Source organism: Dromiciops gliroides, chromosome 5 (assembly GCF_019393635.1).
Source record: "Dromiciops gliroides isolate mDroGli1 chromosome 5, mDroGli1.pri, whole genome shotgun sequence".
Taxonomy (NCBI): Eukaryota; Metazoa; Chordata; class Mammalia; order Microbiotheria; family Microbiotheriidae; genus Dromiciops; species Dromiciops gliroides.
The window spans coordinates 81396967-81415818 of record NC_057865.1 but is presented as its reverse complement, the minus strand read 5'-3'; the positions used below and the strand labels follow the sequence as shown (position 1 = coordinate 81415818).

At 40.4% G+C, this 18852-nt stretch overlaps 1 protein-coding gene across 1 annotated transcript in view; it reads right to left on the bottom strand.

Annotated features, from left to right (window-relative positions):
- DIP2C (disco interacting protein 2 homolog C) overlaps positions 1–18852 on the bottom strand; it is a 604567-nt gene that overhangs the window by 149796 nt on the left and 435919 nt on the right. Inside the window, 5 exon segments of the mRNA XM_043967134.1 lie at positions 804–868; positions 1298–1400; positions 1602–1711; positions 2958–3081; positions 16803–16913. Coding sequence (XP_043823069.1) covers positions 804–868; positions 1298–1400; positions 1602–1711; positions 2958–3081; positions 16803–16913 — 513 coding nt within the window.

Genomic DNA, 18852 nt, shown 5'->3' with positions numbered 1-18852 from the left:
GGAGGGAAAAGGAAGTGAAAGTTCTCACACATGAAACAGGCATACGTTGATTTCTGGGTGGTCGTGCTAAACGTGCTTTTAAAAGCCACCAGCTAAACAAACAGACATTTCTCTCCCAACATGCTTTCATTCTGGAAATGTCATCACCTATCAGTTGACATCCATAATAATAAGATACATATTTCTGTTCAACTCATGCTGAATTTTCATCTGAAATGGGGCAACTAAACGCTAACCATTTTCTCTCCCCCCTTTTCCTCCAGCATCATGGAACACTGGATCCCACAACATTCATAAACAGAGAGTCCTTTTTTTAAAAGATGGCATAAGGCAAGAGTCAAGGGAAGTTTATCCAAAACAGATTCATGGGAAAGTAAATGGAATATAAACAAGCAATGGATGACATTACTTCCTGCTCTGAAAAACAGCAAGAGTAGAGGGGCGAGGGGGTGGGATGTTCATTTGTTAAGCGACAAATGAGTGTAAGAAAAGCTTCTGTCAGCAGCTTGTAATCTCAATGTGTGGGTCAGTGACTAAAGTCTGTTGCCACTGAAACCATCTTGGTTTGTCTTGCTTGGTAAGGAGATGAACTAGCTGACAATGTAAGTTTTGTTGTCCTTTAAAAGGCAATAATCATCTTTTCTTAAAAATGTAAAGGAAAGTTTGTTATCATGAACCCAAGAACAGACCAACATCCTGATTCTAATAGCCTCCAGTGGAGACATTTGTACATATATACAGAGATGAGGCTGGGGTAAGACAGAGGAAAGCAGGGACAGGCAGGGGGTTGGTCACATACTCACAGTCAGAATCCCATGCCACAGGCCCACATCCTTCTTGAAATCTAATACATTCACAATTGTTTCAGCTGTTCAACCAAAACACCAAAAAAACCCATTACTTGTTACAGCCCAGTACAGACAGAGACAAAAAAAACTTAAACCCAAAAAGTAAATATGAACAACAGACAAATGTTAATTTAGCTTATTTTCACAGGGACCATCCTAAGTACTGAGAAGATGAATCTCAAAGTGAGATAGTCTTTGTCCCCAAAGACCTTACAGTCTACTTAAGGAATACTGTACGTTTACAGATAAGTAAATAGAAAAGAAATATATACAGTGATGGGGGAGGTCCTGATAACTGGAGGAATCAGGAAAGGTTTTTGGAAGGAAGTGGCACATGAACTTAGAGACTGCAGGAGAGCATTCCTGCTAAAAGGGGCAAAGTTATATCATGGACAGGGAAGAGAAGTAGGCTGGTTTGGTAGGAAACGCATTTGGGTACAGGCCTGTACCTTCGGTGTAGCCACATGCCTGGGTGAGGGCTTGACAGTGTGTTAGCAGTGCAATTCTTGTCACAGTCACCCCGAGCACACTTCCATCTTTACATGTTTTATACTACAATATAAAAAAAAAAAAAAAGGAAGATTCAAGATTGTACATGGAAGAGTTGTGTTAGGAAACAACAACAATTAGATTTATCTCATAGACATTTCAAATATTATCTGCCCCTTGCTCCTGGGACTTGTCATAAACACACATGACTATATACCCCAAATATACATTAAATCCAGTGGGAATGGATCACATCTGACTTACCTCAATATACGCAGTGTCATTATTTGCATCCTTGATGTGTGGGAACCAATCCCGAGGAGGTTTGGAAAGGTGCTTAGACTCTGTGACGAACCATAAGAGCTTTGGCCAACCTTGGGAATAAATGACAGACATCTTTTTGGTTGGCACTCACCCCAAAATGAGTACAGAACTTCTTTTAAACCTTGGTAAGGCCTTTTTCTTTGTATGTTGCTCTTCAAAGAATATTTCAAGCTACGCTAAGCATATTCAATTCAATTAAATAAACTAGTACCTACTATGAACCAAGTAGTTTCCTAAACTCTAGGCATGTGAAGGGAAAAATGAAACAGTCTCTGATCTCAAGGGGCTCACCTTCTGATAGGGAACAACAGGTACACTGATAAGTAAATGTGAAATGTGTGTTGTATATATATATATATGTATATGTGTACATATTTATGTAGGCATAGATATCTGCATATACATATACTTATCTATATATTTATACATATATCAATATGCTTATTGATGCCTCTATATGATATATATGGATATATTTATAGACTGACATCTCTATATACTGACATAAATAGCTCTTTATATGACTATTTATCTATAAAAATAAATATAGAAATAATAGACATATTATATATTGACATGTATCCTCATATAATATATATATATATATACCCAAGTGCATTTTATATATATACACAGACACATACACCCACATGTATAATATTGTATAAATATATATATATGCACATATATGCTTCATATTTACTTATTAGGGTACCTGTTGTCCATATACAATATATCCCGATAAATATACATGTTACAAGTATCAATATATACATATACACATCTATATGTGCATACACACACACATACAAATACAAAGCATTTTCATGAGGGGAAGAGGGAAGCACTAAAAACAAAGGGAATGAAGAAAGATCCTGAAGAAAGTGAACCTTGAGGTAGACCTTGAAGAGACCTAGGGATTCCAAAAGAAAGGGAGAGATAAGAGGGAGCAGATCCCAGCCACGGGGGACAAAAACACGGAGGTGGGAGATGGGACATCCAGGACAGGGAACAGTGAGTCATCTGGCCAAAACTCAGAACACCCGAGAGGGAATAATGTGGGAACAGTCTGACAATGTAAGTTGGAGCTAGGCTGTGAAGAGCTCTAAGTGACAAATGGAGGAATGTGTCATTGCTCATATAGACAAAGGGACCTTTAAAGCTTTCAAAGTAGGAAGGTGATAGGGAGACACGTGTGTTTTGATTGGTCGGGCAGTGAGCCTCTTTCAATGCTGTTCACCTGGAACAGAGGACCCCAAGACAGCGACTCAGGGGGCGAATGTATGACTGTCTCACCTTTAAATTGTGGTATCTCCCCTGTTGGGCTTTTTGGCAGTCCTTTATGGCAGGCATCACTAGTCAAGGCCACAGTAACTCCACAGCTTCCAAGTAAAAACCCTATCTGTTGGCTTCCTGCATCCTGAGAGAAGATAAAAAAGAGGAGACAATTGTGTGTAAATACGCTGTGAAGAACTTACAAGGTCCATGCTCCCTTTGTTACAGTTGGTATAAATTACGTTTTGAGGCTCCCAAACAGAAAACATACCTATAAGATGGAAACCCACCATTCAGGTCATCCTGGCAGGGTTGGAGAAAATAGATTTCTTTTTAGTGTTTAATCTGTAAACTGGCAAAGTGACTGAATAGATTTGTGCCATTGCCAAACACCAAGCATTAAGGCCGACACAGCACCACAGGGGAAAGAGGACTGGACTTGGGTCTGGATACCTGGATTCAAATCTCAGCCACCATACTTACCATGGGCAAGTCACTTAACACCTCTCGGCCTCAATTTTCTCATTTGTCACAATAAATAATATTTGTGCCACCTCCATTAAAGGGTTATTTTGAGAAAAGTGTTTTACGAACCTTGAGGCACGACATAAATGGGAACTTTTATTATGCCATATTCTCTCCTTATCCTGAGGCTGTAACTTTCATGTTTCTCATGAAATAACTTTTGCACATTAAATGGTCTCCTGGCGGAAAATATTTTGGTCCAAGAAATTGATTCTGGCAACCTGTAAATAGGCACAGGCAGACACCATAAGCCTGATTTATGAATGTCCCTTACATAAAAAGGGCCACCTGAGGCAGGGACTCATTGCTCTAGTTTGCAGGGCCTGAGGAATTGTGATTCTTTTCCCAATGTTGGTCCCTCCCTCTCCCTTACAATACTACCAATCCTATCCCCAACACCCCATTCTTTGAGATAACCCTGTCTTGCAAATACCCAGGGCCATTTCAGATGGAGCCAACTCCAATTTCTTGCCCTGATGTCCCTACCACCTTTTGATGGACTATTCTACCCCCACTCTCCTCCAACACAGAAGATAATGACCAAACTCCCTTATGCTTCCTGGAGGCATGCCCCCTCCCCAGCCCCTACTACTGGAGCATCTGCCTTCCTGCTGTAGCTTGTGGCCTTCTACTTATAATGATACCACACCAAAGGAGAGAGAGAATAAAATCTCTGTAACTTCCAGAAGCCAGAGGGTTAGGGAATGGTGAGAAAAAAGAAGTGAGGGATGCCCTGCTGATGAATTGCTGAGAGAAGGTATGGAAAGGGAGAAAGATTCTCCTCTAAGAGACTGAAGCAAGGGAAAATGTCAACTTAGTCCTTATTTTCCCCTGGGGGAAAAGATAAGCTACTGCTTGCTTCTTATCTTCCTTTGGACCCAAAGGAAATATTACTATGAGAAATATGTAGAAGTTGCAGAAAGATATAATTTCAAGGCCGATGCCCCAAAGAGATCCAAAAAAGAGAAGAATGACCCAAAGGTACAAAAAATATTTACTGAAGCTCTTTTTGTAGTGGCAAAGACTTGGAAACTAAGGAAAGCATTAAATGGGAGATGGTTGAACAAATTATTGTGGAACAATGTGATGGAATACTATTGTGATGTAAGGAATGATGAAAATAATGGCTTCAGAAAAACCTGGAAAAACTTGTATGAACTGATGCAGAGTGCAGTGAGTAGAATCAAGAGAACATTTTATACAAGAATAGAAATATTAGAGAGTCAAACAACTTTGAAAGACTTAAGCACTCTGAGCAAAGCAATAACTAATTATAATTGAAGAGGACTGGGATGATAGACTAAACATAAAGAATGGAATGAGATTACATTAAACAGACAATGAGATATTGCATTTCTGGGCATGGCCAATATGGGCACTTGTTTTGCTTGACTAAGCATATTTGTTACAAAGGTTTTGTTTTTGGTATTTTGGTTTTTGGGTTTTTTTGGGGGGGTGGTTGTTGTTTTCCATTTGGGGTGAGGTGAAAAGTGATAAAATAAATGCTTATTTGTTAGAGGAAAAAAATATTTTAATTAAAGAAAGGGAAATTATGGAGAGGCAGATTGTGGTGCATTATAAGGAAAAGATTCCAAATTATTAAAGCTGTTCAAAAGTAGAATGGGTTGCCTTAATGAGTTTCCCATCAACAAAGGTCAACAAAGGACCTTCAAAGGTCATAAATGACACTCTGTAGCCCATCAAGTTCTGGATCTCACAACTGGCACAAAATTTTGGAAGGTCAGTCCAGAAATGCAGGCCTTTTGAGAACCAGACTATAAGCCTCTGGGTAGAATAGAATAGTGGATGTGACTTGGAGCAAAGAAGACTTGGGTTCAGATCCTGCTGTGGGCAATTATTAGTTGTGTGACCTCAAGCAAGTTTCTTTACCTCCCAAAGTCTCAGTTTTCTCATCTATGAAATGGAGAAAAGAGTACTTGCCTCATAGGGTTTTTGTGATGATCAAATGAGGGCATGTATGCGGAGCTGTTTGTAAATCTTAAAGCACTGAATATTATTCTTTTAAGTATCATCATCATTATTTATGTCTAGCATTTATATAGTACTTTAAGGTTTGTGAAATGCTGTACATATATGATCTCATTTGACCTTCACAACAACCTTGTGAGGTAAGTGCTACTACTATATCTTTTTTTATGGTAAGGAAACTGAGGCAAATAGGATTAAGTGACTTGCCCATGGTCACACAGCTAGAAAGTATCTGAGACAGGGTTTAAACTCAGGTCTTTCTGATTCCAATAGCACTTTTTACCCAAGACAACAACTATGTTATTATCATTTGTCAGAGGTCCAAAGGGTCAGTTCAATAGATAAAAAGGACTTTTGTTCCAAGTACTGTTTTGTGCATTCTTTTTCCCCAGAGCAGTTTTATCTTCAAGTGAGTAACACCATAACTCATTATATTTTAGGGATAATATCAGCCTCTTGAAGCAGGGGGAAAATTAAGTTACCAAGTGTGTGTGACTTGCAAAGGTGAGAATGAACACACTTTAGAAGCTATCTGCTTTTGCTGTATAAAGGAACTTCTTTTATGGGCATTTACTTGCAAAGAACAGGAGAAATGCATTACAACCCTATCCTTCAAGTCCTTGAAATGATTAAGGCCCATGGATCCTCATAGCTGCAGTTGTCAGTAGACTTGCTGCCAAGAATGATATCTGTCCTCTCGAAGCTGTACTCGCCCCCATGGGTTGACTCAGGCTTTGCCCAGGAGCATCCTGTGATTTCATCGTGACCTGGCCTAAGAGGCTGACAGTGTTCTACTGAGATCAAAGTCGTTCCTTCTGGACAGTCTCCAGAAAGCCAGGATGCTCACCCACTCTGCTGACACCAGCTCCCTCAAGGAAGGACTCTTGTACAAAACACTGCAACACAGGGACCAATATTCTGACTGTAGCTTTATCTTTCTTGGGGGTGGATTGCCCAGAGCCTAGATGAGATTGAGAAGATTTTGACAAGCTGGTGAAGAACTTGGGGAAAGAGGAATGAAGGGTACAGCCAAGGTGAGTGGGTGGAATAAACTCCCAGTGTGCATACTACCTTGACCTTCAAGGGATTGGCCATATGCATTTTCCTGAAAGCAAAGACATTGTTGACACATGGGCCTTTCCTCTTTTAGCAACATATTCAGCTGTGGTAGGGCCAAATGACCCTTTTCTATATGAGTATGGAAATATGCCTATAGCTACCACTGGCTCCCCTGCTGGACTTCTATTTTTAACATTCTGTGTATCTCTGAACTTCTGGCCGCTCATCTTTCTGGTAGGAATCCTGCAAAAAAAGGAATCCCCCCAGCCAGGCTGCACTACCAGTGAGTGTTCTCATTAGAGCTAGCACATGCAGGTTTAAGTGGACATAGGAGGTGCACAATAGTCCCAAAGAAACTAGGATGAAAGGGAGCTTGTAAGTGTCTCATTTCTATGGCCATGGGAGCATTCTGTCTTGCTTCAACCAAATGCTACCAAAATGCTGTCTTGCTCTCTTTTATGTGTTGTCTTCCTCCCGAAAACGTAGGCTCCTGGAGGGCAGGACTTATCTTTCTTTTTGCTTGTATTTATATCCCCAGCACTTAGCACAAAGTAAGTGCTTAATAAAAGCTTGTTATCTAACTACCCAAGCCCAACTTATCTTCTAAATCAAGCAGACCACAATGATTAAGTCACTCTGGTACCCACAGAACAATATAGAGTCAGACCTAATTCAAGATGTCGACTTTCATTTCTCCTGGTGCATTATGGGCACTGAGTAAATATTTGTTATTAACTTCTTGCATGTTCAAAAAGTTAGAACTTAGAAATATCTAGTACTCTTGTCCTTTTTAGACAATCAGACCAGATTACAGTAGGAAAAGAGGCTAGAAATGTGGTTCTTTATCCATAAGTTTCAATCCACATATTTGAGTCTGTACCTCCTCTGTGTTTTGGGGAGAGGTGTTGGGTGTGTGTGTGTGTGTGTGTGTGTGTGTGTGTGTGTGTGAGTGAGTGAGAGAGTAATTAAAACCAAGGAAGGAGAACATACCAGGAATGTATTTGCCTCTGTTCAGTTTCTATCTCTTGATATTAACAATTTTGACTCTTGTGATGGAAAGAAAACTACTGGATTCTGAGTCTAAAGACCTAGGTTGAAAACCTGAATCTACTCCTTGCTAACCTGTGTGACTTTGGGCATGTCATTTCATGAAACTTATGATCAGATGATTCTCTAGAATGGCCTTTGATGATAGCTAAGAAAATATGAAAAGCTAATAAGCGTCACAATTATTTACGTGCCACAGGCACTTAGCATGTGCTTCCTGAATTGAAATGAATGACAGATACACACTCAGAAGTTCTTCTTCAGACAGCCTTGGTGATATGCATCTCTATTTACCAAAAACGGCCTTACAGAGAGTTAGCTCAGCAAAATCAAAATCATTCTTCCTACACACAAATAAGCATTCATGGATACTTTCTTTTCTTTTCAATGAAATCTATCACCTAGTTTTATTTTTATGAATATCTAGACTCATCCTTCACCCATCCATCACTTCCTATCCTCAAACCTACTTCAGATGGGAAAAAAACCTACCCAAAAAATATCCCAGACAAATTATGTCATTTCCCAGAAAATATTTCCTTGTATTGCAGCTACCATATCAGTGACTTCTCAAATATTCACATCAAGTGGGCCATGAGTGTGACCACATCATTATGCTCCATCACCTCATTCCACTCCTGTTCCATTCCTTCTGTCAGAAGGCATCAATCATATTTCAGCAGGGTTGCTTCACTAATGAGTATAAAAGTAACAGGATGAAGCTTCTTCCCTGGATTTGGGGTTCCTCCAAATGCTCACTAGTCTCAAACCTACATGATTTCATATCCACCAAGAATTTGACACAGGCAGCTGTAATGAAGAGATTGACTTTAAATGGCTTGCTCTGCTGAGTCAGCACAGAGTGAACTGCAAATTGATAGGCACCAAGCTGGAATATCATTGCAGTCACTACTTGGCTGGATCAGAAAAACCCTCAATAAGGCTAATTTCCAAGGGAGTGCTCAAAGCTGCCAAACTCTGCTACCCTGCCCCATGACTACTCAAAATTAGAAGTCTCTTCTTCCTGTACTTTTCCTTCCAATAGTAGAACCCTCTTCTTCCTCCCCTTAGAACCCCAGTTAGCTTCTGTCTTTGTTTCCCTTTTCAGAACTGACTTTCAGAGGACTCTAGAAATGATAACATTAATCACATTAAGGTGTAATTAACTGAGAAGATTTGGAACATTAACCTTCTGAAGGAGATGTGCATTTTTTAAGAGACAACATCTTAAACTGAAGGAATGAGGCTCAAAAAATGAGGAGGAGGAGTAACAGCAAGAAAACTAGATTCTTACTTATACATGGGCGCTCCTGGTTGGAATTAACATCTTAAGGTGTTGATGTAAGCCATACTTGGATTTTGTTGGCAAGGTCTTGAAAACCTCTTCTGAGAGAGTAACCCTGTCTGAGGGAAACTGTTAGTCATGGAGTGGGAGGGGTTGGCCTGGTTAGTGCTGTATTGAAGCCGAAATCTAAGGATAAAGTCAAAGAGCAGTGCATTGGTCTGGTGATACAGGTCAAAATCTTTTCAAGTTGTAATAACGCTCCCTCTTCTTGATACTCCTCCCCAACACCCATCCCGCCCCACCCCCACCCCCAAGAGACCAAATTCCCTCCTAGGCATTACTTCACTACATCTGGTTTACATGGGGCAGCTGGAAAGTTAGATTAAAGGGGACTGGGGGGTGGTCAGAGGAAGGAAATGCTCTCTGCTCTAGGATATAGCCAGGTTTCATGATCTTACAAATGCAACGTGTTTGGGTACCTGAGACAGGTCTGTGTTAGTTCTGCCAGAGAGGCTGAACTGCCACTGTTCAAATGGTCTAACTTCACGGATTGGCTCCTGTCTCTGAAGGAAGCATGCTAAAACATTCCTGGCTAGGAAGAAGAGACACATCCTCCATCTCAAATTCTCCTTTCTTTGCTGGTATCTTCTCTATTGACCCAAATGCTGACATTCTTGACCTCCCTCCAGTGGGTATGAGTTCTTGACCTTTAACTTCACTCTGCATTTTTGGTTGTCCTGTGGATGACCGTGAACCACCTTCCTCAGCTCCAAGATTTAGGTCCTACAGATTCCTGACTACCTGCTTGTTCTGAGCTCTAGTAACCACAGAATTCCAAAAACTGCTATTTTGTCTCTGGCACCCCACTCTCTTAATCCAGCTTCGCTGCAGGCTTCCAGGTATAGCCCCAGTAATGGCTGATCTTAAGCCCACCCCATCACTCTGCTTTGCTGTTGTTTGTCCTTCTTTCTTGAAGAAGACCATGACATCATGACTTGCAGTAAATTGGATATAAGTGAGGGAGGGCTGTGCAAGTTCACCAACCTCACTCTCTCCTCCAGAGCCATCTGGGTCCAGTGGCAAGATATACATCAGGATGACTAGAGATGGCCCCAGATGTTTAAGTGACTTTCCCAAGGTCACAAAGCTAGTAAGCGTCTGGGGTCAGATTTGAGCTCAGATCCTCCCAACTTCAGGGCTAGTGCTCTATCCACTGTGCCACCCAGCTGCCCTGACAAGGCTGCTTTGCCAGCCTTGTCTTGAAGGCCCTGGTGCTAACTTTAGTTTCAGTATTCATACCAGATGTTCTTCAGAATCTGCAAGTTAGAACCGGGGAATGTGGGGCTCTTTTAATGGACTTATTAGAAGCAAGACACTGAAACAGAACCTATGTAGATTATGGCTGGACCTATGGTAAAGACTGAGCAGAGATTAATGTAATTCCCTTAAGGAACATCATGTACTGTATCACAAATATTTAGTACTGAAGATAACCTCAGAGTCAAACAATAAGCATTTACTAAGCCACTATTATGCTCCAAGGTAGGTGTTGGGGAGACAAAGATAGAAATAAAACAATCTTCATCCCCAAGGAATTTATTGGGGGAAAACCATAAATGTATATAGACAATTTCAAGAGAATATCTGGGGTAGAGTCAATAACATGGGGGTAAAGGAAAGACCTCTTGTAGGAGACTTTCTAGTTGAACTTATGATTTTAATTACTCACGACGGGATTATAGATCCAGAAATAAAAGGGACCTCTGGGCCATACCAATCAACCCCCTGATTTTTCAGATGAAGGAACTGAGGCCCAAGGAGGTTGGGACTTTCCCAAGGTCACATAAGTAGGAAGTTTCTGAGGCAGGATCATCACTACCTGAAAATATTGGCATGGAGCCATCCCTATTGGAAAACACAATGTGTTAGATGCTAGAATGCTTAAAGGAAATTCCAACATATTACTATTCACTAATAATTCTAATGAAAAAACAAAGCTTTGGTCTAAACAAGTGATTATAGTTGAGAACAGATATAAACAGGACCCTCATTTAGCATTTGATCATTGATCTTCCAGGGAACAGTCCCTGAAATTCCACTGTATCCATCCTCTCTTGGCCATGCAACACTATATAAAAGTACATTTCTATGCCTTCACCTAGTTAATTATAGGAGAAAGGTAGCTAAGTGAAAGATTGAACTAATGATCTGGAAATCAAATATTAACATCCATAAGAGTAATCCCCCCTCATATCATTCAAATCCTCTAGGAGAAGAAAAGATAAAATCCTGTTATTTCTTCCCTTACAGAGCAAATGTCTGCAGAGGCAAAGCAATTAATAGTGACTATAATCACATAGGAAAAAACAGACAAGAAGATGACTTATTGTTGCCATTTTGTCCACTTAAGTCTATAACTAAATAGACATTGTGAGGAGGATTAGACTAACTCCACAGGGGGGAAAAAAAAAAAGAGGTCAAGCAAATTCAGAGGCTCAGGTCCCTCTGGTTTTGATCACCAAAGGATTCAGAATACCCCAGAACCCACTTGGTAACTGTTCTCTGGTACAGAGCTAACACAAACCTAACAAGTTAACACAAGCCAAGTGGATACATACTCAGAGACTGCTTTAATCTTCTTAGAGTTTAAAGGTTTTGGAAATAAAAAGCTTGGGTTCTGGTTCAAACTGTTATAGCAGGTGGTCTTTTTAAAAAACAAAAACCTTAAGTTTGACTAGAAATTCATAAATAAGTTAATATTTGGGCTTAGCTTGGTCCACAGCTAATAAAATTAGTGTAGTTCATTTTTTGTTCTTGTTCGGTTCTAAGTCTCTGGTTCTAATTCAATTCAATTCAATAAGTATTTGCTAAGCATATCTTATGTGCCAGGCACTCTACTAGAGATCAGTGATCTGTTCTGGACAGACAGATATAGATTTGCACAAAATATATACAAAGTAAATACAAGTTGGCTAGAGGCACAGAGGAGGTAAAGCAGACCACAGAAAAGGGAAATGCTTCAAACACTGCGAGATCATCTGAAAATCTTGAATACAGGTGGTTCCCCCCATCAGTAATAAACAAAACAAAAGAAAACAGTTTTTTAAGCCTCAACATTTAAGTTCAGAATCGCAATGTTTAAGGCACAAAACAATCCTTCCTTGAACAATGAAAAGACTTAATTCTACCACTGAGGTCTCTTTACTCCACTAGACACTATTCCAATGGCTAAAGGGTGAAAACTACTTCTTCTCCCTCGTGCCTGACCCCTACTGCCTTTGCCTGCTTTGCAAGTGCCCACTGCCAATGGTCAAAAACCAGCCTTTCTCCACCACTAACCCTAATGCTATCCCTAATTTCCATCTGACTCTCTGATATCTTTTTTGGTGTGTGGCAACTGACCCACAGCCCACCATGGGTCATTCACTGGTTCCATCAGCCTCTTCATCTGTGCAAGTTACAGCCTGTACCAACTGAGGCATGCAAATGATCTGCTCCTGTTGCACACACGTGCGCGTGCACGCGCGCACACACACACACACACACACACACACAACATATCTTCCTATCCATGCCAGAAACAAATCCACTACCCTTTGACCAAACAGAAGCATTCCTCTTGGGATTGTTCACAATGCTTGATTTCTAGCTCATTCTTTCCACTCTGATTCCTGCACTATAAAAAGGAAAGGAGAAACACACACACACAGACACACACACACACACACACACACATACACATGCTTCTTCTCCCAAGAGGACACATGCTTATCCTTTATCCTAATCTGGATTCAGACCACACACATACATCATGATTCAATGCTTTCATTTAATTAGAAAAATTCCCAATAATAAGCTGTTTAAATATCCAAATATCAGCAAAGAGTCCAAAATACATGTAGCCAACTCATGATATGATATATGATAGTAAGGCTTTTGGCCTTCGGGTAATATGTTTTTAGCCATAGCCTCAAAAGACCATCTACCAAGACACAAAGGATCTGCATCACCAATGAAATCATGGATGTTTAAAGCAATGCAGTTGTTTTCAATATATTTACTCATATATATATATTTAGTGAGGCAATTGGGGTTAAGTGACTTGCCCAGGGTCATACAGTTAGTAAATGTCAAGTGTCTGAGGTCAGATTTGAACTCAGGTACTCCTGACTCCGGGGCTGGTGCTCTATCCACTGCGCCACCTAGGTGCCCCTACTCATTTATATTTTTAAAACATTTATTGAATGCCAAATGCATACAGAGAAGTCTCAGTTACTGAGAATAGTGATTCCTGTAAAATGCTTGTATTTGAATTTCCATTGCATTTTTTCATTGCGTTGGCACCAGTGATCATATTTTACATATAATTTTATGTTGAATAGCACATATTTTAATGATGTGACTAGTTCATGGAATTAATTATTTACACTAATTGGAACATAGTTCTGACACCTTTATGAATAAAGGGTGTACCCTGTCCTCAAGGAGATTACAGTCAAGAAGTAACAATGGAGAATGTGATAAACACCTTCAGAGAAATATAAATGAATAAACATGGAAATTGAGAAGGGAGAAAATACTTCTAGCAGAAAGAGTCAATGAAGGGAAACTTCCTAGAAGAGGTAGAAATGAAGCTGGACATTGATGGTGAAATATGGCTAGGCAGTAAAGAGGAAGTGGCTATGACAAGGGAAAAAAGCCGTTGGAGAAAGGACTCTGGGAGGGAAACCACAGGAAGCATTTGGATATAGCAAGAGATTAGTTCGCACTGAATAGGATTTGTGAAAGGCTTAGAAAGGAAAGAACAACAGTGGTCTCCGAGCCTCATAGTGAGCACGATATTAAAGGGAATGGAACTGAATGGTGGGGTCAGGAAGTCAGCAGTCAGAGCCAATAGGATTGAGAAACTCATCGACCTCTCCCCTACACTACAGTTCTATGTAGGTAGGACATCTTAACAGGGTTTCTATTGCCTGTGATTGGAAATGATTCACCATAACACTGTATTCAGAGTCACAGAGGAAACTGGCACAGAAGACTAGCATAACAATAGAGAATGGGTGCTCCCAAATGGGTTTCTTTTAGTTTCTATTGGTGTATTCTCCTTGTACTCTGAGTGTCCTAGTTTGGGGGGGGTGGACCTGTCCTCCCCATCAAGTAATTTAAGTTGCATTATTCTGCTGGGGAACATTGTGATGCATTCATGCCACAGGGTCAATCATGTCTTAATCTATGACTCATATCATCTGAGATTCAATTCAGTAAACACATATTAAGGAGCTGCTATATGTAAGACACTACTGAGGGCTGGAAGGATACAAAGTCTGTGCCCTCAAGAGGCTAACAATCTTTCTTTTTGTTTAGTGAGGCAATTGGAGTTAAGTGACTTGCCCAGGGTCACACAGCTAGTAAGTGTTAAGTGTCTGAGGCCAGATTTGAACTCAGGTACTCCTGAATTCAGGGCCAGTGCTCTATCCACTGCACCCCCTAGCTGCCCCTAAGAGACTAACAATCTAATAAGGAAACTAAGCAAAGGCTCTGTGGTTTCATCAACACAAGGATCTCCTACTGTGGGAATTCCCTGCAATGATGCTGATTCCAATCTATTGATGACTAAGTAGATAAGTCTCAGGGAGCTGTCTCCCTTAAAATAAGTTAAGTGCCAAGGTCATGGAATGAAAGAGCATCAGAAGGTGGCTCGGAGTCCAGAGCTTTAGATGTCTCCAAGCCTAGGACTCCAGCCCCTGGCAAGCTAACTCAAGCCATACACAATAGAGACACGAATTTGCATGATATAAGGGAGAACAAGATAAGAGCAAAGAAGAGATCTGGACAAAATTCCTTAGGAACGTTTGTGGAAGGAGAGGTCTTTCCCCCCTGGGTCTACATCTACAGGACATGCTTAAGAAGGCTTAGAAATCTGACAGCAAAAAAGGCAGGGATGAGGGGTCTGCAATCTAGGTATCAAAGGAGGTTAGGGTAAATCTTTGGAGAAATCGTACAATAATGGAGCACTAAATCCAAGTTTCCACAAACAAAGTGGCAGGCTCCAGGGTATGTGGTCCAGAGTCTCTTACGGCCTCATTAACACTAAGAGTGAGGGGAGCAAAGAAGCCCCAGGGATCTGCCCCCTGCCAGGCTGCTCTAAGACCCTGACTTTTTGCTTTTGTTTTTGCAGGGCAATGGGGGTTAAGTGACTTGCCCAGGGTCACACAGCTAGTATGTGTCAAGTGTCTGAGGCCAGATTTGAACTTAGGTACTCCTGAATCCAGGGTCAGTGCTTTATCCACTGCGCCACCTAGCTGCCCCCAGACCCTGACTTTTATTGGGGTGACGGGAACCCCAAATTCTAGCTCAACCACTTCTATCAGAAAAGAACGTGGACTCCTTTAACTTTACAGAATAGAGTCCTGGCAAATCTCATTTTTTTCTGGACCACATTTTCAAAGGAATCCCTGTTTATTTCATTTTTCTACATGCGGAAGCATGGCTGAAGTTGCAATTATGCAATGACAGAGACCCTAGAGGACACCTGGGAAGTCTTGTCATCTGCTCTCAGAATGGAAGCAATTCCTAGGCTCAGGGAGGCTGGGAGACTTCCTGGGAAACTGAGGCCCAGAGGTCACGTGACAAAGCCAAGGCCCCAAAGCTCATTGGTCTAGCTGGATTGGAAGCTTTCAGTTCTACTATCCTTAGCACGGCAGCGCACAGCCTGCTTGTTGTGATTCATTTGTCAGACATCCGGGCTGGGCTAGTTTTCCCATTGTACTGTGATTTTCAGGTTACTGTAATTTTGTGTGCAAGAATAATATATCACTCATTAAATGGATTTCAAAACCTCAGTTTAATCACATATAAGCTTTAGCTCATACAAAGCATTCATCTATTTAAACTGGTTGAAAATCTAATTATAATTCATGGCATTAAAAACAGTGAAATTACATTTAACAAAACTCTGAAAAAGCATATGCTTTGTACATACCAAATGATGCCAGTCTTTGGCACTGGGGTGTGTGAGTGCTATACATTTAACCAAATCCTAAACAATTCTGTTCATGAATTAGACTCCATGAGTACTGTACAAAGGACCAGCCAGAGGACTTGGGTTTGAATCCTACCTTTACGACCTGCTACCTGTATGGCCTTACATAATCACTTCACTACCCTAGGCCTTAATTTTCTCATCTACAAAACAAGAGGGTTGAACTAGATGGCCCTAACAGACCTCCTCAATCTATATCTGCTGTACTACTATAAGATGTAGGATCAGAGATTTAGAGATAGAAAGACATGGGACATCATTTTGCCCAATCCCTTAATTTAACAGAGGAAAAAACTGAGACCTATAAGAGTTAAATGACTTGCCCAAGGCCACACAGGCAATAAATGGCAGGCACAAACTTTGAACCCAGGTCCTCTGGCCCAAAGGCACACATTATTTCCAATGCATTATAGTGATTCCTCTTTAAAGGATAGTATCTGTGAATAAATGACAGCCAGGCACATGGATAAACATCAGGTCATTCCGTCTATCACCTGACGGCTTGGTCTACATGATTCCAAACAACCAAATACTTGAAACATGTGATTTCCTCATTTTTAACTACCCATCTGGACATTCAGGCCGTATATAATATAGCCTTCTCCATTCCCCCGTCTCTCCCCCCATCCCCCCAAGCCTCTCTTGGTAAGTGGAGCAGTTAAAGGCATGACAAGTAGGTTGATAACTGTCCCCTTTACTGAGATGGTAACTGATAAAAAACACTGCCGAGTATCTCCGAAACAATCCATAATTTGCAGGGCCTCACGATTCATCTCCTGCTGAGATGAAGAGGCACTTTTAAAGAAGGAGTGTGCCCATTCTTACTTCACAATAGGCCACCTTCAGCTGCACTATGGTTTGTCATTACTTTTAAAATAGGCTTTAATAATAATGCCAGAAAAAAAAATGTGTTCTTTACCTTTCTGGTAAGTGGCACTTCAATGGGGACAGGAACAACTTCCGCCAATAAGCAGCCATAAAAGGCAACCATGAAGGCAGCGGGGTCATTGTTAGGGAATACCAATGCTACCTGAAAGAGAAACAAAGAACACAGAACACAATGGAAGACGTGTCATTATGAAAGGTCTGCAGAGCCAAAGAGAGTCCCATAATAGATTATTAATGTCCATAATGGATTAAGCAGAGACTTGAGGTCTCTCCTTAAATCACAGCACTGTCAGATCATAGATCCACAGCTGAAAAAAGCCAGACACTATAGAGTCCAGAACCCTCATTTTACAAATGAGGAAACTGAGGCACAGAGAGGGAAGTGTCTGAGTCAGGCTCGGAACCCAGGTCTTCATGACTCCAATGCCTGATATTTGGCATTTGGGAGGTTTGTGGGCCATGGACTTGATACCTCTATAATATCCATGTTACCTCTTTGCTTTAATAACATAATTAAGAACACATGCAATGTTCTTTCAACATGGATTTTATTAACATAGCATCATATACTATGTTTCCACCTATCACTTCCCTAACTGTTATATGCATTTATTTTCATCAGTGTATTAAACCCATGATTAACATATACGGATGATACCTACATTACTTCCTTATAAAATATAACCAATTTAAATAAAATAAAACAATCCTCTCTGAAAGGGAGGAGGGGTTGTTTTACCCTGCTGGCGTTAGAGGGTTTTGGGTTGTTTTTCCCAAGAAAGCATAACATACCCTATAAGCATCAATGCATCAACTCTTCCCAGAACATCATTGTTCCCAAGGGTGAAACTGAAACAAATGAAGCTAAGTGTTCTTCTGTCTATCTGTCTGTTTCTTTGTTTTCCATAGTCAAGCAATGAATCATTGGTTTGGTTTGGGTCCCATTCTGGATCTCCATATAGCTTTCCAAATTAAGACCACTTGACTCAATAAACCTTTATCCAAAATCACAAATCCCACAATTTCATAAAAGTTAAGGCAAATGATGTCATATAGAAGCAAGGAGACCTCATAAGTGAAACTCATTGCAAGGTTACCTAATTTGAAAAAAATCAAATAAACTTTTAAAGAATTTAATAGTAACAAAAACGTATCTCTTAAGAATGTTGAGACAAATAAGTGTGATTATTTAAAATACATATTAACTAATATATAATGTTACATATATAATTATATACTAATATACATCATGTAAACTAGATGCAGAGTCTAATGATACATTTTAGGTTCGTGAATTAAACTAAGAAAAAAATCTCAGTACATTCAGGGAAAAGGAGTGTGCATAAGAACAAGCAAGGTCCCTGTACCATGGCCCACCCATCAAACATCAACATTCTTGCCCTTTTCCCCATATTTCTGTCTTAGGTAGTATTTAATGGATACACAATTATCACACAGAAAATTTTAGGGAAGAAAGAATATGTTTCCTGATTTTTTGAAGAGGAATTTGAATACATATAAAGAATAACCAAATTCATGTGTTTTGTTGATTAAAATATAAGATTAAAAACACACCTTTCAGGGGCAGCTAGGTGGTGCAGTGGATAGAGCACTGGCCTTGGAGTCAACCCCAATTGCCTCACAAAAAAACCCCAAAACCAAAAAACACACCTTTCATACCAGGAATACTGGCTTTTCAAAATTTCTGACACCACATTTTAATGTAAAAAAAAAAAAAGACGGATAGTATCCATATGTACATTTTATTATTTTTGTGTGTGTGTGTGTGTGTGAGGCAATTGGGGTTAAGTGACTTGCCCAGGGTCGCACAGCTAGTAAGTGTTAAGTGTCTGAGGTCGGATTTGAACTCAGGTACTCCTGACTCCAAGGCTGGTGCTCTATCCACTGCGCCATCTAGCTGCCCCTATATGTACATTTTAAGACCTCTAAACAGAACCCAGAATGTATCACAAGATCCTCTGTATCAGCTTGACAAGAATATGTAGTATGCCTTACTGGAACATATATGTCCTATTTATGGTAAGGAGGTATGAGCACTAGCAATCTCTAAGAGCCTCAGT